General features: G+C 38.6%; 1 protein-coding gene and 1 long non-coding RNA gene across 5 annotated transcripts in view; both read right to left on the bottom strand.

Annotated features, from left to right (window-relative positions):
* Window positions 1-2,075, bottom strand: part of LOC132398821 (uncharacterized) — a 69,520-nt gene extending 67,445 nt beyond the window's left edge. Inside the window, exon 1 of the long non-coding RNA XR_009513810.1 lies at window positions 1,959-2,075. This is a non-coding gene — a long non-coding RNA (uncharacterized LOC132398821). The remainder of the gene's footprint in view (window positions 1-1,958) is intronic.
* Window positions 2,076-10,713: 8,638 nt separating this feature from the next.
* Window positions 10,714-27,714, bottom strand: part of LOC132399331 (protein tweety homolog 3-like) — a 187,519-nt gene continuing 170,518 nt past the window's right edge. For 2 of the 4 annotated variants that reach the window (XM_059979583.1, XM_059979584.1), the window contains exons 14-15: window positions 26,714-26,822; window positions 10,714-14,891 (exon numbers count right to left, since the gene is read on the bottom strand). In XM_059979583.1, the coding sequence (XP_059835566.1) occupies window positions 26,736-26,822 (87 nt within the window). In that variant the 3' untranslated portion in view covers window positions 10,714-14,891; window positions 26,714-26,735. The remainder of the gene's footprint in view (window positions 14,892-26,713; window positions 26,823-27,714) is intronic. The other 2 variants (XM_059979585.1, XM_059979586.1) reach the window with 1 other exon arrangement.

The following is a 27,714-nucleotide window of genomic DNA, read 5'->3' as shown; positions in this document are numbered from 1 at the left end:
GCTTTTGTGCTGCTGTGTGTGGGAGCATGGGGGGTGGGGGAGGCTTCCGGGCTCTAATGACTGTCTGTCATTCTTTCTTTGTTTGTTCCCTTCTGGTTTGGTGGATGTTTGTGAAGAGTAGGAATGCATACTGCATACATTCTTTGATATTAACCATTGAACCACTATTTGGAGCAGGAGCAGCTGCATCATCTCAGTTGCCCTGGACAATATTTATCCCTCAGTTAGTGTCACTATGAAACAGATTAACCAGCACCTGACACATTGTTCTTTGGACTATCTTGTTATGTGTCGGTTGCCTGCTTCACTCCTTACATCACAGAAAAGTTTATATTTAATTGGCTACAAAGCACTTTCAGATGATCAGAGCATTCAATGAGCACTATAATTCCTAGCAATTCGACATTATATTGCAGTCACTTGTGATATCACATTCATTTTCAGTCCCTCAGTGTCTCTGACTCCTTATATATCAGCACCTTAAATTGTAAATTATTCCACGCTGTCATCTCTCCCTTTCTCTGTAATGACCCTAGCTATCTGTGATCCTCAAGTTCTGGCCACTTGTCTATTACCATCTTCCATCCTGTCCTCTTATTGTCTCTGTGCGTGTTGAATTCTGTCTCCAGTCTTCTCAATCACATGCTCCCTCAGCAGGCCAATTCATATTATCCAAGCCTTTTGTATGTGATAATATATTGTGCTGAAGGCTCTTTCATTGTGCATGAAATGGATGGCATGGTCATGGGGTCATGAAAGACACTAAATAAACATTTGTTCTTTTCAAACTTGATTAATTAAAACAAGCATCCAAAGCTTTTGCTGAGAGGTATTTGTGAACATTAATTGGCTTTTCTTGGTGGACTGCAGCCGTGGTACGTTGAGTTTTGCGGGACAGATGGACAACCATAATACAGTATATGGAAAACTAGAAGTTCGATTGCAAGATTTATTGTGTCTGCTGCCCTCTGGTGTTAGTTTGGAGAAATGGACCACAGAACACTCTCAAAACTGCTGAATTCCAAAGAAACCAAATCTTGCCAAAAACATGTGAAACTGGACCACAGGTATAGAAGTAGATCAGTTTATTTGCATCCCAGATTTGGCTCATTGTAATTTAACAATTTATTTTGTGTGAACATATCAGGTGCAGTATAGACATAAGAGTTTCTGCAGATGCTGGAAATCTTGTGCATCACACACAAAAAGCTGAAGGAGCCCAGCAGGTCGACCAACATCTGTGGAGGGGTGAAAAGGTCAACATAAGGAGATCTCAGTCTGAAATGTCCACTGTTTATTCCCCTCTGTAGATGCTGCCTGACCTGCTCAGGGTACAGTACACTGTATGGAACTTTTAACGTCCACCCCAACAACAAATTGGTAGCACCACTACTGACTAAACTTTATCAGATCGAGAGCATTTAGTCCTTGCTGTTCTGTCACAGGTGCATCATTCCATTTCAGTACTGCTAAGCTAGTGAACATAGTCAGACTATTAAACCTTTAGCTAAGTAAAATTACAATGTTTAAAATTGCAGGCAGAATGCTAAATCACACTAAACACCTACTACAGTATCAACAGGAATAACAGCTGTCTGGCTGTGTGATGATAAAAGAGGCTGCAGAACGGAGAGAAATCCTGCAAATAATGCCTCCAGGAACACATCGATGCTGAGTTTTCAAAAACTTGATTGAGACCAGAACTAGTAACTCACAAAGTTTAAGGAACCACGATGTGTTGTGAACCATAAGCTGTAGCAGAACTGAAGGTCATCGCAATGAGTAACCATGTGGTTCATCACACGTCTTTCTTCACCATTTTCATCAAACCAGGGGAGCAACATTAGTTCATTGAGGTAACATGCCTGCAGCAGCACCAGGTGTTGACTGGTGAATTTACAATGTAAGACATTAAACAACAGAAATAATACCTTAAAGACAGTGTTAAAGAAACTCACCACTAACTGGTCAGATCAAAGTCTGTAGTTCTGCCAGATATAATCATTAGTGGGCCATTTAAACTGATGACTCGGCTTTCTATATTTGTAAACGTGAGGCGTAATCAACATTCCTTCTTCAATAATAATGCAAAAGATAAGGTTGGATCATTTACAACCATCTTTAATTAGAGGTGATCTTTGGACACCACCTGAGATCATCACCATGGAAATCATTCTTCAGGTTATTCCGCACATGAATGCATCCACATAAAATGCTGGAGGAACTCAGCAGTCCAGGCAGCATCTATGGAAAAGAGTACAGTCGATGTTTCAGGCCGAGACCCTTCAGCTGGACCTGCACTCTTCTCCATAGATGCTGCCTGGCCTGCTGAGTTCCTCCAACAGTTTGTGTGTGTTGCTCGGATTCCCAGCATCTGCAGATTTTTTCTTGATCATGAATGGTCAACCTGCTGGACTATAACACTGAAGACAATCCAGAACCACTTACGACTTCAGTTATGCTATTCAAGAACAACTCCGGCATCCACTTCAATACAGAATATTAGTTGGATATGAAGAAAAAGGAGAAGAAGAAGAAGGAGGAGGAGGAGGAGACCTTTAACTCCAAGTGGAGTCACCAGGACACCATTGTGACGGCGTTTCTTTAACAGGATTTTTTGTTTCTATGAGGCCGAGTTGCTAGCTCGACGCACAACCCAGCACAGATGGAAAGCGTGCAAGGGAGCCGGCTGGATTCGAACTCTGGAGCCTTCGCTCCGAAGTCCGGCGCTGATGCCACTACGCCACCTGCCAGCCTAGTCGGATATGTCTGATCCATAGAAAACAGCAAACTCTCCCTGATTAGATGTCATAGGTTGTGGGTAAAAGGTGAAACATTTAAGGGGAACCAGAGGCGGTACTTCTTTACTGTGAGTGTGGAACAAGCTGCCAGCGGAAGGGGTGGATTTGGGTTTGATTGCAGCATTTAAGAGAAGACATGGTAGCGTAGTGGGTAGCGTGTCGCTATTACAGCTGGGGGCGTCGGAATTCAGTGTTTAACCCCAGTGTCCACTGTAAAGAGTCTCTGTACATCCTTTCCATGGAATGCGTGGGTTTCCTCTCACAGACCAAAGGCACACTGGGTAGTTAATCATTGATTGTAAATTGTCCTGTGAAGGGCCTGTTTTTTTTCTGTAGTGCTCTATGACTAATTGAAGCTCTTTGCCATTTTACAACTCTCATAGTAATAATGCAAGTTCCATCAGTGTTATCAAGTGGCATTTACTAATTGCTTGTTTACAGGTGCATACATTATGTTCCACCAGGATTGTGTTCCCATATTAACCAAGGGCTATGGGGGGTGGGGGGGGGGGGGGGGAGAGGCAGGAAATTGGATTTAAGATCAAGATCAAAGGGACCATAACCTTGTTGAATGGTGGAATATGAATGGCTGAGATGATATTGAAGTGACGCCTGTAGGCTTACATGGTGTTGGATGTTGATGTGAATCATAACTTACACACAGAAGGGTGATTGTTGGTGATAGAGATCATTGTGTTAGCTCCAAGACAACGCTAAATCAGCCAGCTGCTTCATTAGCAATGCGTTCTTTATTGATAGCATCTATGGCAGAGCTGATAACATTCTCATCGCAGGGAAAAAGTTCTTGGTTCAAGTCCCTTTGAAGACCACTAGGAAAGGTATCAGCGGCATCCGGACCAAATTAATCATTCAAGCAAACTCACATTAGAAAACTGAATACACTTCAGAAATATTTTGTTTGCTGCTAATTTCTTTCATATATTCTGACCATCCAGGTGCTGTATTGATGCAATCCTTTGAGAGGCCAGAACTGGTAATTTTACAGCCATCAGTTCCATTCACATCTTCTCAGATCAAGAACCATTCCAGACATGACTGCAGCAAGACCTTACCATAATGGACTAGCTGACTGGCAGACCACAGTTTGTGTGGCTTCAGAGCTGTGTGTCTGTCATGGCTGTAAGCAGCCACTGGGCCTCACAGGGGACTATATTGGCTCTCTTCCTGTTTATCCTGTAAACCTCAAACTTCATTTACAACACTGAGTCATGTCACCTGCAGAGTGTCTGATGACTCAGCAATAGCTGGGGGAGGACAGGAGGATGAACACAGGCCCCTGGTGGAGGACTTTGTCAAATGGTGCAAGCTGAATCATCTGCTGCTCAACATCTCTAAGACAAAGGAGATGGTGATGGTCTTTTAGGAAGACTAGGCTACTATTGATGGTGAGGACCTTCAAGTACCTGGATGAGAGACTTGATTGGAGCACCAACACAGAGGCTGTGTACAAGGAGGGCCAGAGGCACCTCTACTTCCTGAGACTGAGGTCCTTTGGAGTATGCAGGCCTCTCCTTCACATGTTCTATCAGTCTATTGTCGCCAGGACAATCGCCTATGTGGTGGTGAGCTGGGGCAATCACATCAACACAGCTGATGCCAAAAGGCTCAATAAACTGATTAGAAAGACTGGCTCTGTTATTGGAGTCAAATTGGACACACTGGAGGCTGTGGTAGAACAAAGGGCCCTAAGGAAAATCCTGACAATTCTGGACAACAGTTCTCACCCTCTGCATGCCACCTTGGCTGAACAGAGGAGCAGTTTTAGTAATAGAATCTGTGCTGCTCCAAAGAATGATCTAAGAGGTAATTCTCACCTTCGGACAATAGGCTCTATAATAAGTGATGACCCCCGTGCCAGTGAGGGTAAGAATAGGATGCTCTGGAGGATGAACACGAGGCTGTGGAACTGGTGCAGGGGGCAGGGTTTCAGATTTCAGGATCATTGGGACCTCTTCTGGGGCAGGTGGGACCTTTACAAGAGAGATGGGTTTTTGTTAGTGCTATGGGGGGGGGGGGGGTTTAAACTAGATTTGCAGGGGGATGGGAACCAGAGTGCCAGAGCAGATAGTGGGAGCTGGGGTGAAAATAAATGATGCTGAAGGTTCATGCAAAGTCACAAATAGAAGGGTTGCGTGTGGTGGTAATAATCTTCTGAGGTGCGTCTATTTCAATGTGAGGCGTATTGTGGGGAAGGCTGACAAGCTGAGGGCGTGGAATGACATGTGGAATTATGACATTGTAGCCATTAGTGAAACTTGGCTACAGGAGGGGCAGGACTGGCAGCTTAATGTTCCAGGGTTCCGATGTTTCAGATGTGATAGAGGCAGAGGGATGAAGGGTTGGTGGGTGGCATTGCTGGGCAGGCAAAATGTTACAGCAGTGCCCAGACAGGACAGATTAGAGGGCTTGTCTACTGAGGCCATATGGGTGGAGCTGAGAAACAGGAAAGGTATGACCACATTAATGGGGTTGTATTATAGTCAGCGAGAATTGGAGGAGCAAATCTGCAGAGAGATAGCAGACAACTGCAGGAAACATAAAGTTGTGATAGTAGGGGATTTTAATTTTCCACATATTGATTGGGACTCCCATACTGTTAAAGGTCTAGACGGGTTAGAGTTTGTAAAATGTGTTCAGGAAAGTTCTCTAAATCAATATATAGAGGTACCAAATAGAGAGGATGCAATATTAGATCTATTAGGAAATGAGTTAGGACAGGTGACAGAAGTGTGTGTAGGGGAACACTTTGGTTCAGTGATCATAACACCATTAGTTTCAACTTGTTCATGGATAAAGATAGATCTGTTCCTCAGGTTGAGCTACTAAATTGGAAAAAGGCCAAATTTGAAGAAATGAGAAAGGATCTAAAAAGTGTGGATTGGATCAGGTTGTTCTCTGGCAAAGATGTGATTGGTAAATGGAAGGCCTTCAAAAGAGAAATTTTGAGAATGCAGAGTTTGTATGTTCCTGTCAGGATTAAAGGCAAAGTGAATACGAATAAGCAACCTTGATTTTCAAGGGATATTGTAACTCTGATAAAGGAGAGACAGACATGTATAGGAAACAGGGAGCAAGTAAGGGGCTTGAGGAGTATAAAAAATGCAACAAAATACTTAAGAAAGAAATCAAGAGGGCTAAAAGAAGTCATGAGGTAGCTTTGACAGACAAGGTGAAGGATAATCCAAAGAACATCTACGGGTATATTAAGAGCAAAAGGATAGTAAGGAATAAAATTGGTCCTCTTAAAGATCAGAGTGGTCGGCTAAGTATGGAACCAAAATAAATGGGGGAGATCTTAAATGGGTTTTTTGCATCTGTATTTACTAAGGAAACTGGCATGGAGTCGGTGGAAATAAGGCAAACAAGTAGTGAGGTCATGGAATCTATACAGATTGAAGAGGAGGAGGTGCTTGCTATCTTGAGGCAAACCAGAGTAGATAAATCCCCAGGACCTGACAGGGTATTCCATCGGACCTTGAAGGAGACTAATGTTGAAATTGCAGGGGCCCTGGCAGAAATATTTGAAATGTCAATATCCATGGGTCAGATGCCAGAGGATTGGAGGACAGCTCATGTTGTTTCATTGTTTAAAAAAGGCTCTAATAATAATCTGGGAAATTATAGGCTGGTAAATTTGACATCGGTAGTAGGTAAATTATTGGAAGGAATACTAAGAAATAGGATCTACAAGTATTTGGATGGACAGGGACTTATTAGGGAGAGTCAACACAACTTTGTGAGTGGTTGGTCATGTTTAACAAATCTATTAAGAGTTTTTCGAGGAAGTTACAAGGAAAGTGGATGAAGGGAAGGCAGTGAACGTTGGCTACATGGACTTCAGTAAGGCCTTTGACAAGATCCCGCATGGGAGGCTAGTTAGGAAGATTCAGCCGCTAGGTATACATGGTGAGGTAATAAATTGGATTAGCCATTGGCTAATGGGAGAAGTTAGAGAATGGTAGTTAGGGATTGCTTCTCTGAGTGGAGGCCTGTGACTAGTGGTGTGCCACAGGGATCAGTGCTGGGTCCATTGTTATTTGTCTATATCAATGATCTAGATGATAATGTGGGAAATTGGATCAGCAAATTTGCTGATGATACAAATATTGGAGGTGTATTAGACAGTGAGGAAGATTTTCAAAGCTTGCAGAGGGATTTGGACCAGCTGAAAAATGGCAGATGGAGTTTAATACATACATGTGTGAGGTATTGCACTTTGGAAGGACGAACCAAGGTAGAACATACAAGGTAAATGGTAGGGCACTGAGGAGTGCAGTAGAAAAGAGGGATCTGGGAATACAGATACAAAATTCCCTAAAAATGGTGTCACAGGTAGATAGGGTCATAAAGAGAGCTTTTGGCACATTGGCCTTTATAAATCAAAGTATTGAGTATAAAAAGTTGAATGTAATGGTGAGGATGTATAAGACATTGGTGGCTGAATTTGGAGCATTGTGTGCAGTTTTGGTCACCTAATTAATATCCTTCCTGTAATAAGTTTGAAAGAGTGCAGAGAAGGTTTACAAGGATGTTGCCGGGTCTTGAGAAACTGAGTTACAGAGAAAGATTGAATAGGTTAGGACTTTATTCCCTGGAGCATTAGAAGAATGAGGGGAGATATGATAGAGGTATATAAAATTATGATGGGTATAGATAGAGTGAATGCAAGCAAGGTTTTTCCACTGAGGCCAGGGGAGAAAAAAACCAGAGGTCATGGGTTAAGGGTGAAGAGGGAAAAGTTTAAAGGGATCTTTGAGGGGGGGGCTTCTTCACAGAGAGTGGTGGGAGTGTGGAATGAGCTGCCAGATGAAGTGGTAAATGCGGGCTCACTTTTAACATTTAAGAAAAACTTGGACAGGTACATGGATGAGAGGTGTATGGAGGGATATGGGCCAGGTGCGGGTCAGTGGAACTAGGCAGAAAAATGGTTCGGCACAGCCAAGAAGGGCCAAAAGGCCTGTTTCTGTGCTGTAATGTTCTATGGGTTCTATGACCCCTTTCTGTTAGACTGGGGTAATTTATTTTTTATTCTTTCTTCTCTTCTAATATTTGTCTATCTGTGCACTTGTAATGCTACAGCAGTAACACTGTAATTTCCTTTGGGATCGATAAAAGTATCTATCTATATTTCAGATTCAGGGGTATTACCACCATATACCCAGCCCACTGTATCCTGGGCATACCTTCTGTCCTCACCAGGCTACAAATCCTGAAACTTACCACCTTGACTGTACCTTCACCACATTGACTGCAACATTTTCTTGAAGGCAATTTTGCTACCGTACCCATATCAGATGCTTTTGACTGAGATGTCTAATGGTTTCTTCTTCTGAAGAAAGCAGCAGGTGATTCAAATAATGACATCCACAACAATCCCCTCCGAATTTTACCTTCATACATCAAGTTAAATCTACACAGTACTTTTAGATCAATTAAAGGGATTGAAGAATTTTACAAGGGGAAGTGGCACATAAACAAGGGGAGAGGAATTATGGAAAGGAATTAAAGGGAAATAGAAAGTTAAAAGTCAAAGGAGAAGGCTTTAGGATACAAGATATTGGTCCCAAGAGATAGCAACAGCAGGGATGAGAAAGGATTAAGGATAGGCTTGACACAACATTGAAGCCAAGTCTGCAGGCAAAGGAGGACAACCCATTCATGATGAGCCTACTGCACCGTATCTCAGGAAGGCGATAGTAAAGAGGCGAAGCATTTAAGTGTCATATTGCAGCTCTGACTGGAAGTCTGGACAGAACCATAGAATCCTTTATACAGCACCAGGTCGTTCATCCCAATCATCCACACAAACCAGATGATACACTTCCATATTAACTTCAACACCCAGCAAATGGTCCATTGCCTCCTATGCCTAAGTAATTCAAGTGCTCATTTGGACCTTTTTTTCCCCGAAAAGTGCTTTCAGTGACCCAGTTTCAACCACTCTCTCAGGCAATACATTTCAGGGACTTGCTACTCTTTGGAAAAAGGACCCCTCGAATATCTTTCACCTTACCCAGAATCTATGTCCTCTACTTTCATCTGCCTCTGATATGGGCAAAATGTTTCCTGATATCTATTCTATCCCCTCTCAATGTTATATACCACAATTACATACACACTTACCTCCTCCATATTAGGCAGAACTGACTTAACTTCTACCATTTCCCCTTGAAACTGAATTGCTCAATCACAGGCAATATTCTGATTCTCCAGTGCAATCACATCCCTCCTAAATCCTGATTATTAGAACAGCATGAATTTCTCCAGCTGAAGGCTACCCGAGCTTTTATAAAGTTGGGGCAGAACCTCCCTACATCAGCATTCAATGCCCCAATGAACAAAAGCTGGTATCCCCTATGCCTTCCCACTGTTTCTACATTCAAAAATCTATGTACTTGCTCTTTAAGGTCCCTCAGTGACACCCAGGACCCTATTATTCATGATCTATGTCCTGGCCTTATTAGTGCTTCCAAAAGTACATCACCTCTCATTTGTATGGATTAACCTCCATCTGCCATTTTTCAACCCATTTCACAAATACTTTGCTATGTCTCTGTAGGTTACCTTTCACGCTATCAACAACTCTATCATTTCTTGGAGAACCTGCAAGTTTACTGATCCACATTCAAATCTTTTATACATATTACAAGCAGCCAGGGCCCCAACACTGATCCCTGTGGCTACCAATAGTCACAGGTAATCAATCACAAAAATAATCTTTTACCATTGTTCACTATCTACTACGGCTAAGCCAATTTAGATCCAGTTGACAAACTACTTTGTATCCCAAAGACCCACACCAGTCTCCCATGCAAGAATTTGTCAAAGGCTTTACTAAAATCCATATAAATCACGTGTACTGCTCTACCCGTATCAAAACAATTTGTCGCCTCTTCAATGAAATTTATAGTCAGAATCTGCCATACGTTGGTCATTTCTGAATAGAACTTGCCTTTCCAAGTCATCATTAACACCTCTCCTCAGAATTTTTGTTTCTTCCCCCCCCCCCCACCCTGCCCCCAAATCATCTCTACCATTGTTGTTAGGCTTGCAGGTCTAAAGTTACCCAGCTGCCTTTCTTGAAAAGAACTGTTTACTGTCTTCCAGTCATCTATGATCTAGAGCAGAGGGCTCCCACCATTAACTAAGGGGTTTGTGGACACCAGGCTGGGAATCCCTGATCAAGAGTGAGAATGATGGTATTGGGTGGTTACACAGAAAGAGCTTTCTCAAATGGGTTATACTAAAAACAAGCTTTTGATTTAAAATATAAAGAAAAATAATCTGCACCATTATTGTGTTAACTGGCTTCAGACTGGATTGCTTTTGCTAATTTGGTGAATGCCAAATATATAGGATATATAAAATGAAAGGTAATGTGTTGCACAAGTCATTTTTCCTTATTGTATACTTGTGGCTAATTGAAAATTTTCTGTTTGCACACAGGCATTGATTTGGTCAAATTCATTATAATCCTGCCGCACATTACTTTGGAAAAGCTGACAAAGCTGGACATGAATGATGCCTGCAAAGTCCAGTATTGATCAGCTAAACTGGTTGGGGCTGGGTGCCTTCCTGAACTGCAGTAGACTGCGGGCGAAAGGAAATCTCACTTTCCTGTCAGATGAGCAGCAAGATTTTAAACCCAGAGTCCACCTGTGATAAAGGTTGTGTGCGACGGCTTGCAACGTGTGGAACTTTTTATTCTGCATCTACTTTTGTGTGGTGGTAATCGCTTGTAGAATGCAGTAAGCATGGGAAGTAAACCTATGTTCATCCCTTCCGTTAGAAGTACATCTTAACACATTGTCCATGAGGAGTGCCAGTGTGTATCAGGTGGGTCTTTGGAAAGTCTTCCTCCGTTGGCAATAGAAATAAGCAAGAAATATAGTTGGCAAGCCAACAAACTTTATTAGTTTCATTTTGAAAACATTTAGTTCAAGCTCATGAAAACCACAGGTTTGACATTTGCAACATTTTACTCATTGGAAAAAGAAGTTTTAAAATGTTATAAATCTATTAAGAGCTACAGCAATTTTAGCAAAAATAATAATGAACAATAGTACACAGGATCATTCCCCTCTTTTAATAGAAAATGCTGTTTTAAAAACAGGCTTCACAAAACTACACTATTACTATATACTACAATTACCAGTTTTGTTACATGTTATTATGTAAGTAAAAATTGAAGCAGTATGGTACACAATTGTTTGAAATGGTTAAAAAAGGGCATTACAAGGCAAATTACATTTTACCAGTCAATGCCCGCTGATCGTGCAAGTTATTCATTTGTGGATATATTTTCTACAAATGGTAAAATTTCCATGAAAGCACTCAAGGATTGTCTCACTAATACAACAGAGTAACTCTGGTTCACAATGTAACTAAATAGTTTTCACAGGACTCAATTTGCTTTTACACTTCAAATTTTCACCTGCCAGCATTCTCAATAAAATTTTCAGATGCATTTTCAATGACATTTAAAACTAATTTTCAATTTTGACTGCATTTAACCTTTCGAACAAAACTGAAGATCAATAACCTTATGTTAAACACTTCTAAAGTGTTCAGTGTTAAGTAGAGAGTTTTGCTGCTTTAGAGAAAGGCAGGAAGCATTGGAAAAATATCAGTATGAAACAAGGCTGTTTTAGAACAAAGCTTTTAGGATTAATATCATGCAACTAGGGGATGGAAGAATTTTTAACTGAATAGTTCTATTTAAAAAAAAAAACAAGATTTCATTCCTTCTAGTTGCCGTATTGGCAGATATCACACTCCATGATTTTAGCATTAGAATCAGTTTGCATTGATTAGTAGTTTTGCAAGAACATGTCACTTGGCAAAATTACATTATTGCAGTTTCAGAACCAAATCCAAGGGCCAAAATTGAGAACTTTTGTTACAATTTTAATCTTCAGGCTTTCTGGCAATAGTGTTAATAAGTAAAAGGAACAGTTAGTTGATGAAAAAATAAATCTAAACATTGGCCTACTGCAGATTTTATGAACTCTTATCTTCACTAATTTTCACTGGTCATAAAGTTAGATACTCATTTCTAATAATTCTTTGACAAAAACACACGCTGCAAATTCAGTGCAAGTCCACATGCTAGCAAGAAAATACTTTAAGTACTACATGAAGAGAATGCCAATATAGACACGAACCTGCAGTGCTTAGTAAATTCACAGTAAATATCATATCATCACGGGATCCTTCCTGATTGATGGTCAGTTTTACACCCAAGTGTTTCCTGCATTCACATTTTCAAGGTTGCATGGTTGATGTGTGCTTTCCAAGGTGTAAAAACTAACTGTGGAAGCCCACGTTACAAAATTAAGATGAGATTGTGCTTCTAAAGAGCAAGTGAGAAAGCGAGAGATAGCAAGCGAGCGAGCAAGAGTGAGAGCAAGGGAGCTCATTTATGCAGCTGAATAGTCCTTTTGAATATCTTGCAGAAAATTAGTTAGGCTTAGTGACAATCCTTGCTTGTTGCTAATTGGATGGATTTTCTTAAGATCTCAAACTTTATATAAAAAAAAACTGTCAGCCATACAGGTAGTCCATACTGATTAACTCAAGCATCTAACTTCAAAGCAAAATACAGTTAATATAATTCAAGCCATTTTCTGACAGAGTAAAGTGATGTTTGCTTCTATAGAGAAGATCTTGTGCCTAGCTGCTGACGGATTGTGGCTCAGGTTCTAGCATAATTTGAAGGACATGTGGGGTATATATGGTAAAATACATACTCAATCATTCGGCTCTCCGAAAGCTAAATCAGACTGTTAACTTGTGGCTACCCATTTGGAACATGTAGGCATGTTAAGGTAATTACAACTGACCAAAGGATTGAAGTTGACTGGACTGTAATACAATCACAGAAACATGAAACTGGACTTCACTAAGTGGTGACTTCTGTTTAGAAGTTTCAATTTTAGGTTTTCTCATTTTAGAGTTCCACATTTATAAAATATACAAACTGCCATAGAAATTTTTCCACTGTGCTCAGCACTGAGTGACTGCAAAAATAACAGTAACAGACTTAGACATGAAGCCATTAAACACAGTTTAATAGTTCCCCTAAATACTCAGGACATGTGACTAACAGCACATATGGAACAAATTATTCCTAATTTGGTAAATCAGAGCATAATTTACATGACTCTTGGAAAGTACCAATGCCATTATTGTTTCCAAGACTAATGCCAGGTATCAAAGATGCTGGAAATAAAAATGTTTGAACAGAACAAGTGACAGGGTAGCATTAGAATTAATTCACACGCATACCTTTCACAAGAACATGGACTTAAGTGAATGAATAGACTTGAATGAAAGACTGGACTTTTGGAATGTTTCAGTTACGTTTAAATAGCTTTTGCTCAGCTGCCAAATATTGTAAAGTAGAAAGTTAACAAAAATATTGTTTTAAAAAGTCTCCCAGAGATTAGAGAATGCAGTGTAAAATTTAAGTACTTTAATTTCAGACTTCCTTTTAACACCAAATAAAGTCCCTCAAACTCAAAAGGAGGAATGTTTCTTCCTGAAGTCAAACAACAAAACTGAATTAGTGTGCTCTATATGCAACTGATTTAATTATTAAACAGCACCATTGCTAAAACATGAGCAGACACACAGTGGGTGGATTGTCACAACTTAAGCTTTTGTCTACTTTTTACTCAGACAGCAATAATTAATAAGAAATTTTACAATGTTTCAATTTATTCAACAGAAACCATGGGTAAATCACTCCATCATTGATATATTATTTTAAGACTTGTAATATTCCACAAAATGCATCTTCCAGGATTATTTTATAACCTGCAAGAATGTAATTTATCCTCAAGTGATAAGATGCATTTGTAAGTTTCCAGTAATGTACAACCTTGAGCTAATTAAACTTTCTAAATTCTAAACTAAATGTATAAAATTGCCCATGCAGGGTAAAACACACGCGAAAAAAAAAAATGCAAGTCTAATTTCAAAACAAGAAATTACATGTTAAATAAAGTTAAAACAAAAATCGTAGCAAAACCACAGTAACTGTGCAGTACTGCAACATACATTAAGAAAAGGCTAAAATGTCATGTGCAACAAAGTAAAACATTTGCCAATCAATATTAAAACATGCATCTGTCAAGACAGGACATTTACAGATGAGGTTATTGAGCTTTGTAAGCAAACCCTAAAGAAGACGACAACATGTAATATCAGTGATAACTAGAATCAGATTAACCACATTGATCATTGATTAGCTACCTAAATTGGCAAACTTTCAGAGCAATTTTAGTGCATTTACCCCAATATTTACACAAAATGTCTGTGGCAATACATACCCTTATTACAGAAAGAACACCAATGTATATGGTGAACTTTTGAGTGGTTAAAGTTATATTACAACCATAGTAAATTTAAAAGACCACAGGCTTCAATTTCAACTTGTTGATAATAAAGTTTTTCTACGTTTCTATCACTGTCACTTTGGGGGTTTCTGTGATACTTTTAAATCTTCTGAAAAAAATAGCAAAAATGTAGTTTGTTATTTTGGCATTTCATCTGTGAACTTTTCCAGAAAATATAAATTCTGCATTGATCTGAACTACTATATATTGATCTACAATGACTGGTGCACTTTACAATTGTTACAACAGGCACAAACCAATTGTGATTTTGCTCAGATGATTGCATACTGGCACACCCACACATCTTGGCATGTCTGTTGCAATCTAGAAATGAGAGAACCTTAAACTGAAGTGAACTGGAATAATGTAAACTGTGATATTGGTACAGATAAGGTTGTGCAGGGTCTGCAGATTTAACAATACACATCCCCTAAGCATTCATAACACAATCAACAGTACATTGGCAGAGTTTGTTCATTCCTTGTAATCAATCTACCTTTTACAGTACAAATGTACAACTGATAGAATAGTGCTACTCTCAAGATAGCAAAACTGTATTAATGGCATTTGACTCAAAGTTCCAGTTTTTCCTCTTTCTGTGGTCTTAGTGGACGCTGTTGGTTTCAGGCCTGTTTGTGGCGAGGTATTTGGCTCTCATGCTGTTCGAGTACTGTGGAAAAATTGAAGAGATGAATTTAAATGCTGCAAGACTATCCTCTCAAATTCTCCAACTCATAATTTTGAAAACATGACCCAGCTGCAGTAAAGTGTTATTTTGATACTGAACCCCAGTCTACAGATATAATCTTGAGCCATCTGTTGTGATGTAGAGGTTTAATATCAAACCTAACTCATGGCATGTACAGAGAATAACAATGTCTCCTTTTTTCCTTAACTGCATTGAACTGGAAGGAAAGCATGAAATCCAAAGATACAGAAGACATTCTAAATATCAGTTTTGATGAGAAGATAAAACAAATCTATGATCATTATGATCAACTTTCTCAACAGAAGGACTAGAACCAGTGCATACATCCTGTATTTAAATATAACAAAATTAAAATTAGTTTTTAAAATTAGTTTAATCAATCTACACTTGATTACATCTTTAAATTCCATTATCTGAATCATGGTCTTAAGTAGGTAGAATATCCGGAGTGTTGTGTAACATAAAAATCGAACTGCATGTTATTCAAACTACTGAAACTCCATTTACCTAGAAAAGATAAAAATTATAGTGTTCAATGCACACAAGTTTAAAAAATTGTTAAGAGTCAGTACAAATAACATCTAATGCAATTAAGAACCTGGCATGGGACCTGCTGTTGTAGGAAAATGCTCATTTCAAAAAAATAGTATATTGAACAGTTAAACAATAAGAATGAAGTAGAACTGTAGACTTCTTTGATACAAGTCAGATTTGAATCACAACACATACAGTACAAGAGGTAAATTGGTTTATTATCATCATCACATGTACAGGTTTCCCCCGCTATCTGGAAGTAGAGTGTTCCTATGAAACCTTTCGTAAGCCGAAATGGCATAAAGTGAAGAAGCAATTATCATTAATTTGTATGAAAAAAAATTTTGAGCTTTCCCAGACCCAAAAAATAACCTACCAAATCATACCAAATAGTACATCAAACTTGAAATAACATAATATAGTAAAACAGGAATGATTTGATAAATATACAGCCTATATAAAGTAGAAATAATGTGCAATGTAGTTTCATTTACCAGAATCGGTAAGAATTAGCCAAAAACTGATTTGTAGAAAACAAAAATTGGCACGTACACGCATGCGCACACACCTGCCCGCGCAAGGCTTCACGGTCATGGTAGTCTTTCTCAGGGTAAACTCAAGTTTAAAGCAGGCACCTTTTTTCATAAAAGTAAAAACCCCCTTTGGATTTCTTTCGGTTAGTGAAAACAGGTAATAATGTAGGTTTATTGTAAAAGCGAAGTGGCGTAAAGCAAACTTCCGTAAAGCAGGGGACACCTGCACTGAGGTACAATGAAAACCTTTGCTTTCCATACAGAGGATTTCATAACACACATTTAAGTAATAAAAGGAAAATAATTAAAAGGGTAGAACAATTATAATAGAAGTAGTGAATAGATCTGGGAGATTGCAAGTCACCACACTCCAGTGCCACCTTAAGGCCAAGGATGCATGTATCCCTAATGTCCCAGGAAATTGTTTTAATGGCACACTTGCAAACATGGTATGCAATTTCCTCCAGAATTCAAAAAAATTATTCTAGTGCTTATCAACATCATAACCAGAGAGTGGATTTTGAACATTAATGGAGGTTTTTAAATGTACAGCATGAGGTCTATGAATTCAATGTACCAATGTGACATTCATGGGATAGTAGCTCTCTTTCAAAATTCCCTTTGGCATCTCCTATCCCAAGTAACTTCCAGATGATCATCAAAATGAATTTTTTTAAAAAGGTAGAAATATTGAGTTAGATCATCCATTAACCCGAGATCACTGCTCACTTGTGCCCTGGACCTATCTGGTGTAACGTACAACACACTCTCGGGGTTGTGCAAGCAGAAAATCAGCATTGTCCAGGGACTCAGCTAGTACAAGTGGACAACTGTACAAAAGTGTATTTATTAACAGCCAGTAGCTTCCACCTCAGGCTCAATAGCTGTCAATACTTTCATGCTATGTCGCTTACATTCAAATAATGCAATCTATTGAAAAGTACCTAATATTAGAAGTTAAATAATAAAGACTAAACATGACTTATTATAACAATATTTAATATAACAAAATTAAAAGGCATTAATTATTCTGGCAAGCATTTATTTTATGTTTTTAGGCTCCAAAAGGAATGAACTTGTGGAGTGCAGGTACGCAGTGGCCAAAACACAGCTGAAGGAGCTTGACAATACTCAATAGCCCAGTTATGGGCATAATTGGCTGCCAGATCAAAGCAGATCAGGGCAGATTAGTCTACAATAATGCAATGATTTTGAGACAAAAAGAAAAAAAACAGATGGAAGAGAAGGCATGAGATTTAACATTGCCAAATCATTTCCTTAGTCTAGCAGTTAGCAAATCACACAAGAATTTGCCAACTTAGAAAACTCCATAGATCAATTATTATTTTGTCAATGAATACTTTCAACAAATTGGTTTCTTGAAATGTGCCTTTAGGATTCCTTTCAATTGCAAGAAAGCTTCAATTAGGTTATATACAGTTTTCTTTGTACAAGAAATGTGAACACAGGGTTTTACAAATCTCTGCTGAAAGACTATAAGCAACCCTATAAGACAAATCGCTGGACAGATTATGATGTCCTTATTTTACTGTATTGCTTTTTTTCCATTTGTCTCCCCATGTCTCAATGTATTTCAATACTCTCATTGCAGCTGTAAGTACTAGTTAACTGGTAAACTGGTAACTGAAAGGGCAGGTGAGGTTTAGCCAAGGAATTTTAGTAAAATACTTCAATAAAGGATTATAAAGAAAATAACCAGTTACAAAAGAAAATTTCTCAAACATGTTACAGAAAAATAAATGAGCATTTACAAAATTATGGCATACTGTATATGATGAAATATCCTAATGTCCTGATGAAGGGTTTCAACCAAAACGTCCAGTGTTTATTCCTCTCCAAAGATGCTGCCTTACCTGCTGAGTTCCTCCAGCATTTTGTATGCGCTGCAATGAAATTTAAATCATTTTCCTGTAAAGGTGTTTTCTTTAAATAATTCACACAAGTTAAAAGCAACATGAACCTGCATGAATTTTGTAAAAGTTAGATGAAAACTTTGTCCATAAGAACAGGACAATTACTATATTTTCTTTAAAAATTTAGTTGCAAGATGTGGATACCACAGGAGGGTCAATACTTGCCCCTAGAGTTCTTGAGTAGGTGGTGGTGAATCATGCATTGAAGGGGCTTTTAGGTGTCATTCAGTAGAGAATGGCAATACTTGGGCAAAGTCCAAATCAAAATGTGAAGGGCAGTTTTCAGGTAGTGGCACTGACATCTGCCAACAGCTTATGAAGTTGGTCTAGGAATTGTATTTGAAGTCTTGATGAGTTGCCAGAGGACATGTTGTAATTATACGATGTAGCCATAGCGTAGAGTGGTAGATGCAATGAATGTTTCGACTGCTTTGTGCTCGATGGGGTCAAGTTTATTTAATCTTATTAAAGCTGGATTCAATCAATGAAGTAGAGAGGAATGTGCTTTGCAGATGATGGAAAGTCTCTGGGGAGGTGGGTGTGGAACCTTCTTACGGCAGATACCCGGTGTCTGATCTGAACTTCAGTGGATTTCTGTGAAAATTCCAATAAATTTCTGTGCAATGGTGACCCTCAAAGGTTTTGTTTACAATGAGGAGAAAATAAATATTAAGACTGGTAATGGCAGGGTGACAACAATGGCAATACCAGGGTACACTAGACTCAAGAACAAATTATTCCTCACTGCTATCAGTCTTCTGAACCATTCACATCACCTTCCTTCATGGTGTATACATTCTCCTACTCTTAGCACTGCCTCTTTCAGTTACTGCTACTTTAAAAGTTCTTCTTGCACTACAGTCTGTGCACCATTCTGATGGTTGGCACTCATTGTTATATCTATTGTGGCATTTGCATTTATTATTACTATGTATACAGTTCAGTCTGCTAGCAACGTGAACAAGGAATTTCATTGGATCCCGGTGTATATAATAATAAACTAATCCAGTTTGATTCTGAGAGTAGATGGTTGAATCAGTAAAAAGAAAATCAACACAACTCAATAACCTAATTAGAAATCATAATGGCTTAATATGTGGTTCACACCAGGCCCTCCTGATTCCTACTTTCCAATTCAATTGAGCGGGTTTACTGGAAACTTTAAAATGATACTATGTAACATTGTAAAATGTATTGGGATATTCATTAAGAGTAACATCCAATGATCCAGAATATCTGTCAGTATAGCACAGAGCCCCTTTTTGGAAATTTGACCAAGTTTCACATCAACAATAAACTGGAAGAATCAGAAGCTAAGATAAAATAGTGAATGCATTGTTAGCTTAATATACAGTGCCTATAAAAAAAATATTCAACCCTCCTTGGAAGTTTTCATGTTTTATAACATTGAATCATGGTAGGTTTAATTTGGCTTTTTTTTTGACACAGATCAACAGAAAAAGAGTCTGTGTCAAAGTGACACGAAGTGATCTAAATTAATTACAAATATAGAACTCAAAATAGTTGATTGTGTAAGCATTCACCCCCCTCCCCCTTTAATATGACACACCAAATCATCACTGGTGCAGCCAGTTGGTTTTAAAAGTCACATACCTGCACATAGACAGGTATATGGAGGAATTTAAGGTGGGGGATTATATGGGAGGCAGGGTTTGAGGGTCGGCACAACATTGTGGGCCGAAGGGCCTGTACTGTGCTGTACTGTTCTATGTTCTATAATTAGTTGAATGGTTATCACCTGTGTGCAGTCAAGCTGTTTTAATTGATTGTAGTAAAAATACACCAGTATCTGGAAGGACCTACTGCTGGTGAGTCAGTATCCTGGCAAAACTACACATGAAGACAAAAGAACAGTCCAAGCAACTCCTTAAAAAGGTTATTGGAAAGCCCAAGTCAGGAGACGGATACAAGTTCCAAGTTACTGAAGCTATAGAAAGAATATGGCACAGCTGTAAATCTGCCTAGAGCAAACCATCCTCAAAAACTGAGTGACCATGCAAGAAGAGGGCTAATGAGGAAATCTACGACAACTCTGGCAGAGTTACAAGCTTCCCTGGCAGAGATGGGAGACACTGCACAAACAACTATTGCCTGGGTGCTTCACCAGTTGCAGTGTTTATGGGAGAGAGGCAAAGAGAAAGCTACTGGTGGAAAAAAAAGTCACATGAAATCTCTGCTAGAGTTTGCCAGTCTCTGAAGTCAGCTGGAAGGTGGTTCTATAGTCTGATGAAACCAAAATTGAGCTTCTTGGCCATCAGACTGAGTGCTATGTTTGGCGTAAACCAAGCACCGCACATCTTCAAAAACGCGCCATCCGTACTGTAAAGCATAGCGGTGGCTGCATCATGCAGTGGGAATGCTTCAGGCCCTGTAAGAGGGTAAAATGAATGCAACAAAATATAGGGAAATCCTAGAGGAAAACCTAATTCAGTCTGTAAAAGAACTGTGACTTGGGAGAAGATTTGTTTTACACAAAGTCAATGAACCCAAGCCAAGGCTATACAAGAATGGCTTAAAAATAAAGTTAATGTCCTGGAGTGGTCAAGTCAGAGTCCAGACCTCAATCCAATTGAGATTCCGTGGCTGGACTTAAAAAGAGCTGTTCACTACCAATCCTCTTGCAATCTGACAGAGCTTGAGCAGTTTTGTGAAAGAAAAATTGCAGTGTCCAGAAGTACAAACCTGGTAGAGACCTACCACACAGACGCAAGGCTGTAATTGCTGCCAAAGGTGCATTTACTAAATGCTGACTTAAAGGGAGTGTGTAATTATGCAATAATTTTGTGTTTAATAATTATAATAAATTTAGACCAGCTTGGAGAAATTCGTTTTCACTTTCACACAAAAGAATCCTTCTTGTGATCAATGTCAAAAAAAAAAGCAAAATTAAATCCACTGTGATTGAAAGTTCTAAAATTTCCAAGGGGGAGGGTGAACAGTTTTTATAGGCACTGTATTTAATAAAATGATTGTCATTAACGAAATGTGTAATTAAAAATACATCATGGAATTGGCCAAAATAAGTCTTTTGTTTTACTATTGCTTTAAGGCACTGGGATAATGATTAGCTCTCAAATTATCTACTGGTTTGCAGAAAACCACAGCAGGCAGTGGAAATAATGAATAACCGTTCAACTAGATACAGAAATGTTCAGTAACCAAGATAAGAGACAGCAAAAGCTGTGCAGAATGTTAATTCTGTACAAAATCTAACTAAAAGTGGTGGTGTATGCTAAGTGGGGTAACCCTTCTAAGTATTTGTCAGGAAAGAGATCTCCACCATACAGTGAATACAAATAAGATACTAGGTTTCAGGAAGGATCATTTGCATTTATACTGCATTTTAAATAATCTCAGTAAATCCCAAAGCGCTTTACTGGTAATTAAGTACTTACTGAAGTGTAGTCAATGCTGCAACCTCAGTAAATGCAGCAGCCAATATGTGCACATTAAGAGCAAAGATGTAAACAATCAGATAATGCTTTAAGTAATGGGGTTGAAGAAATCAGTGCAGACTAGAAAGACAGAACACCCTGTTTTTCTTTGCAAAGTAACAAAAGACTAAGAACCCAAAAGACAAAACAAAATTGGAATTCAGCAATACCACTGAGATAATTATAGTAAATTAATAATGTATTATAAGATAGGAGATCATTCAACCCACAGCACATGGACAGCTTCTCTCAAGAGTTACACAAATAATCCAGCCAGCATACTTTGATTTGTTCACTTGTTTATTCAATATCCTTTTAAAAATCATTCTTTTTTTCCTGCATTTCTAGGTTGTATGTGTGCGCGTGGGTGCATGTATACATACACACACACACACATTTTTTTGGCAAGTATCTCACATCTTTAGTCTTTGATCCTTAACCTTTCTACTACTGGAAACAAATCCTCTCACTGGCAATTATGAACACATCTGAATACCCAATTTAAATATTCCCTCAGCCATTGCTCTGAGAACCACTCAATCTGTTCAAGTATTTCCACATACCAAATTCTGCACTCACCGCACCGTGTCTTATACCCTGAGCAACTCACTTACTGATTACGGTCTGTTGGCCAGGAAGGATCGGCAGCAACATCTCTGTCATGATATTCCTCAACACTGGTTCTCCAGAAGGCTGCATTCTCAGATCCCTACTCCACACCCTAGTTGCACATAGCTGCATAACCAGGTTCTGCCCCAACTCCATTTATAGGTTTGCAGATGATAGCACTGCAGTAGGCCGTATCCCAAGTAACAATGAGTCAGAGAGACCTTAGTGACATAGTAACAGGGTCATGACCTTTCCCTCATCTCAGTAAACAAAACAGCCAGACATTGACCTCAGGAAGAAGGGGGAGTGTACATACTCCTGTCTACATCAACGGTGCAGAGATTGATAGGGCTAAGAGCTTCAAGTTCCAAGGAGTGAACATCACCAATTGTATGTCCTGGTCAAACCATGTTGATGCCTTGGCCAAACAGCACCACTACTTCCTCAGAAGGCTAAAGAAATTTGGCAGGTACCCTTTGACCCTTACCAATTTTAACAATGCACCATAGAAAGCATCTTACCCAAATATCATGGTTTGTATGGTAACTGCTCTGCCCATGACAACAAGAAACCACAGAAAGTTGTGTGCCTCATCATATCACATCACGGATACCGGCCTCCCCTTGATGGACTTTGTCCATACTTCTCAATACCTTGGTAAAGCAGTCGACATAATTAAAGTCTCCTCCAACCTCAGGCAGTCTCTCTTCTCCCCCCTTTCATAAGGCAGGAAATACAAAAGTGCAAATGCATATACCACCAGGTTCAAAGACAGCTTCTATCTCGTTGTAAGACTATTGAATGGTTCCCTGCTATGATAAGGAGGACACTTTACCTCACAATCTAACTCTTTACTGCCTTCCCGCAACTGCATCTTATCTGGAACTCTTGTTATACCTCATACTAGCTCAATGCACTGTTGTAATGAATTGATCTATAGGAATGTTAAGCAAGACGAAGTTTTTCACTGTACCTCAGTATGTAATAACAACTTCTAATTCAACTGTGTTAGGCAATAAGACATGGGAGCAGAATTAGGCCATTCAGCCCATTGAGTCTGCTCTGCCATTTCGATGTCAATTTATCATCCCTCTCAAACCCATTCCTTTGCCTTCACTCTAACATTTAGCACCCTTAATAAACAAGAATCTATCAACCACCACTTTAAATATACTCAATAACCCCACAGCTGTCTCTGACAATGAATTCCACAGATTTTCCACCCTCTGGCTAAAGAAGTTCCTTCTCATCTCTGTTCTCATCTTTCTATTCTGAGACTGTGCCCTCTAATCCTGGACTCTCCCACTACTTGTAACATCCTCTCCACATCCACTCTATCTAGGCCTTTCAATATTCAATAGGTTTCAATAAGATTCTCCGAATCTCCTAAAATCTAGTGAGTACCAACCCTGAGCCATCAAACTTGCTTCACACATTAACCCTTTCGATCCCAGAATCATTCTTCTGGACCCTCTCCAATGCCAGCACATCTTTTCCTAGGAGGCCTAAAATGCTCAAATACTCCAAATATTTCAATGCCTTATAAAGTCTCAGCATTACATCCTTTTATATTCTAGTCTTTATGAAATGAATGCTAAAGTTGCATTTACCTTCCTCACCACTGACTCAACCTGCAAGTTAACCTTTAGGGAATATTGTCCAATGACTACCCTTTGCACCTCTGGTCTCTGATTTTTCTCCTCACTTAGAAAATAGCCTTCACCCTTACTCCTTCTGCATATAAAACAAGAATATTTTACTTGAAGAATAGGGCAATTCCCAGTTTCCAAGATTTAAAACTTAAACCAAAACAGATTATCCAGTCAGTTGTCTAACTTCTCTTGTAATGCACGAACAGGCTGCAATACCTCTCTTCAATACTTGTGACTACATCCATTATGCTTAAATTGCAGTGAAATGTTCTGGAATGCCAAGGTCATGGAAGGCATGATCCAAATGCAAGCAAAACAACAATCACTTTCATACTTTAGTACAAAGTAATTATAGACCAGCACAAAATTCAGGAATGAGATGGAAGAACAAAAGAGCTGAAACCTGTTACTGTTTAGACAAATAGAATTAACATGAGCTAACTCAATACAAGGGGAGACTTTTTTGAAAGTTGATTCTACTACAACTAGGAAACGAAAGGAGAAATGCCTTCACAAAGTACTTCACCCAAAATGAAAAAAATGTGATCAAAGTGCAGCACGAAACAACACAAATTTGCTCAGTTAGTAAAACATACTAGACAGAGAAATGGAACTAAAATCAATTAAAATATAACCCAGTTCAAAATTTCTAACTCAAGCAGCAATACATGTGTATTTCAACACTAAGCAGTCAAAGATGGGTGTAAATCAGCAAGTGATCTTTGCCACTTTCAAAATAAACATACAGCTTGAACTTGCAATTCCCCCCTCCCTCAAAAGGACACCAAAAGAGTTTCACAAGCAACAACAAACTAAAGATTTACAATACATTCCAATAGGAATATACAGCAGGGGATACAAAATAAGTTTAAGAAATTCATTATCTTCCTCTAGTTCGTGCTGCAGGAGAATGTCATGCACCTTAGAAAAGATTATGTAACCATTGAATTTATTCAAGTCTCTAGATGGAACAACTTCACTATGTAGAGCACAAGTAAAGATTTTCCTAATCCTAAATTTATTTGGAGTGTGGTCAAAAAAGGTTGCATTGTATTTGCTTGGTTGCATCCTCCAAAAACCTTCTAGCTGAGCACTTCACAATCAAGCTATAGTTAAGACCAGTTTCAACTCATTGATGCAGTCTGACTAGCCACAAATGACCAATGCAAATTGCCAAACAAGCCTCACTCTGTTAAAGGGTCTATTAAAAACACGCTATGTTTTCACACTAAATACGCTGCAGGAATTGTCCGGCAGCCAAAAGTATGAACACCTTAATGCTATGACAATTGTTCCTGACAAGCAACCTTCTTGCCCACAATGCAAACAGCAGTTTCATTTTGTGCACTATCATAACTGCAAAACAACATTTTAAAAAAAAATTACTATTTCCTAAGACTGGGCTGAATTGCTAGCTACCAGTCTTGACACCACTCAGTCCATATGTGTGTGCTGCAGAGGGTGAATGCTGCCTGAACTGGCTGCCTACTGCATTATAGGACACTTCAGACTCCAGCAGCAGAATAGTAACTCCCCAGAGAGGGTGCAAATGCATTTTGCTCTCTTCCCTTAGATTTACACCAGGGAAAACTAGGACAAAGAGTGCATCAAAATAATCTTTGGGTTTGCCAGAATCATTAAATAGACCGCAAACTTGCACTCACTTTAGTTAAGTTCCCCTTTTGTACTCTCAGTACTCAAAATAACAAATCAATTCGCACAACCGTCACATCATCATTCATTTTAAAGGAATTGATTACTTCTGGTTTTTTCCCTCTCAAAGATTCCAACTCTCTTTTGGTATGTTCAGTAGGCAGACAGACATTTTAAAGACAGTAGTAGTAATATGCATTAATTGCCAAATATCATAGCTTTTCCTCAAAAATGTCAGTCAAGCACAGCAACAATGTATGCCATCAAAAACCATGAGGATGCATAAATTATGTCCACTTCACCATGTGCTTCTAATGAAATATTTAAGACACTGCACCAATCCAATATACTTTCCTATTAGAAAAGAAGGCAGATGGTGACGAGAAGCATGTTCAGTTTCTATTTGAAACACAGATATGCAGCACAGCATTTATTTTTGGAAGTCAGAATGAAATGAAAAGAACCCTTTACATCAATTTAAAAACATAACAAACAAATTATATTATGCAAATCTAAATATTACATTTTCAAAAATCACAGAAAAACAGGGAAATATTTTTGTTGCATTCTCTGAGCAAGCTAAAAAGAATAAAAGTAAAATAATGTTTGGTGCAAAAGGTGGCTATTGCAGTGCTCAAAGTGTTCAGGATATGCTTCAGTAGCCACCCAAATCCTGTGGTATTCAAATAATTGCAGCAAGCATATAACAGGGATGTCACATGATCAGAATGATAAATTTATGACATGCTTGAAAATTAGAATTGACATCAATAATAGGCACATGATACCCTCTTAATTTTATTAAAAATCCATGTTTCTCACAAAATTATATTAAACAGTTTAGAATTACTTACAAGATAAATGTTTAAAAAAGGGAATTAAGATAGTTCCCAGGCAATACTGGCAAACAGATACATTTAAAGCATTGTAACACCTGAAACCAGTGCACAAATACATAAGCAGTCAAATAAGATAATATTTGTATGAGAATTTTAATGATGATTAACGTAAACAGTAAATATAATTACGTATTGGTATTCAAAAACGGATCAATATGATGTTGTGACATTCCTGCTAGTTTGTAGTGTCTAGTACCACAGCCCAATGCATCCATGCTATTCAGCAAGGTGTCATTTTTAAGAGAGATGAAAGGAATTGGGAATTAGGATAAAGTTTATTTTGTGTTATTTAGCAGAATATACATTTTATAGAGAATCACAAGCAGCATGGAATGGAGCAACAATCAAATGTTCCAGTGTCCATTCAAAATGCTGTGCTGTCTACAGAGTGCTAACTTTGGGAATTAGACAGTGAGGAAAGGATCGCCCATCCAAAATAATGCTATTTAGCAAGGGTGAATACTTAAGGAACTGAAAGCAGTAGGGAATGGGATACAAAACCATATTTCAGTACCTGTTCTGGTTTGCTGCCTTCTTTACCAGTGAGAGTTCGTTCTTGCACTGTTGGAGTTCTTTGGCTGCCAGCTCAGATGGCTGCCACTGTCCAGAGCAGCCAAATACAGCTGTGGCATTGTAGGAGAGAGAAATAGAGTGCAGCCTCAAAAGAGAAATCCAGTGCAAGCAAGGGAAGAACAATCCCACAAAATACCCAGGGGCACTCCCAGAACAGGATAACGGAACAGAGGAACAATTCCGAGAAACGCCGTTTATTATTTGTTTTATTATATATCTATGCATAGGTCAGCAATGAAATAAAACATCAAAAGAAATCATTAAGGGTTAATGACTTTTTGCCCCATGTAATATTTTTAATACCAACAAAAAATAAATTCAGAAAGCATACATATAACATAGATTGAGGGAATCTTGGTTCAACTTTGTTTTTCAAGAATGTATAGTGGAAAATAACTGGATTAAAAATAATAAAACACTAACTTTTATGAACATTTTAATGCATATTTTATTTTACATCATTGCAACACTAAAATAAAGCTTGAATACTGAAATTGCCAACTTCAGGGGGAAAAAAGGATATTCAACTTGACCAAGCTGCAGATAAATATTGGAAGAGAAAATGGCTTGACCTTCTAAAGAATTCTGGGCTCTATGTGCTTAATAAACAAGACCTGGGTAGATTCACAATTCACCCACAGGAACAGAAAGTGAGTGACAATGCCTCATTTTGTTTGATCGCCTTAAACGTCAATTTGATTCACCTACCTTTCTCCTTCTCCTTTAATGGCCATGCGAAACAAAATTGTTAATTTCAAGTCATGAAAATTTCAGCTCATCCACCAACCAGTCTTCGAAAACTTTAGAAAACTTTTTTTTAATTAATGTGTGAGTATTAAGAATTTCCTGATTTCACACATATGACTAAATTGCCATCATGCTGTAAAGTCCGCAGGTGCAAAGATAGTATTTCTTTATTATAAAGAGATTCTGCAAGTGCAG

This window comes from Hypanus sabinus, chromosome 9 (assembly GCF_030144855.1).
Source record: "Hypanus sabinus isolate sHypSab1 chromosome 9, sHypSab1.hap1, whole genome shotgun sequence".
NCBI classification, from domain to species: domain Eukaryota; kingdom Metazoa; phylum Chordata; class Chondrichthyes; order Myliobatiformes; family Dasyatidae; genus Hypanus; species Hypanus sabinus.
The sequence above is the reverse complement of the archived record's forward strand: the minus strand, read 5'-3'. Positions and strand labels throughout refer to the sequence as shown.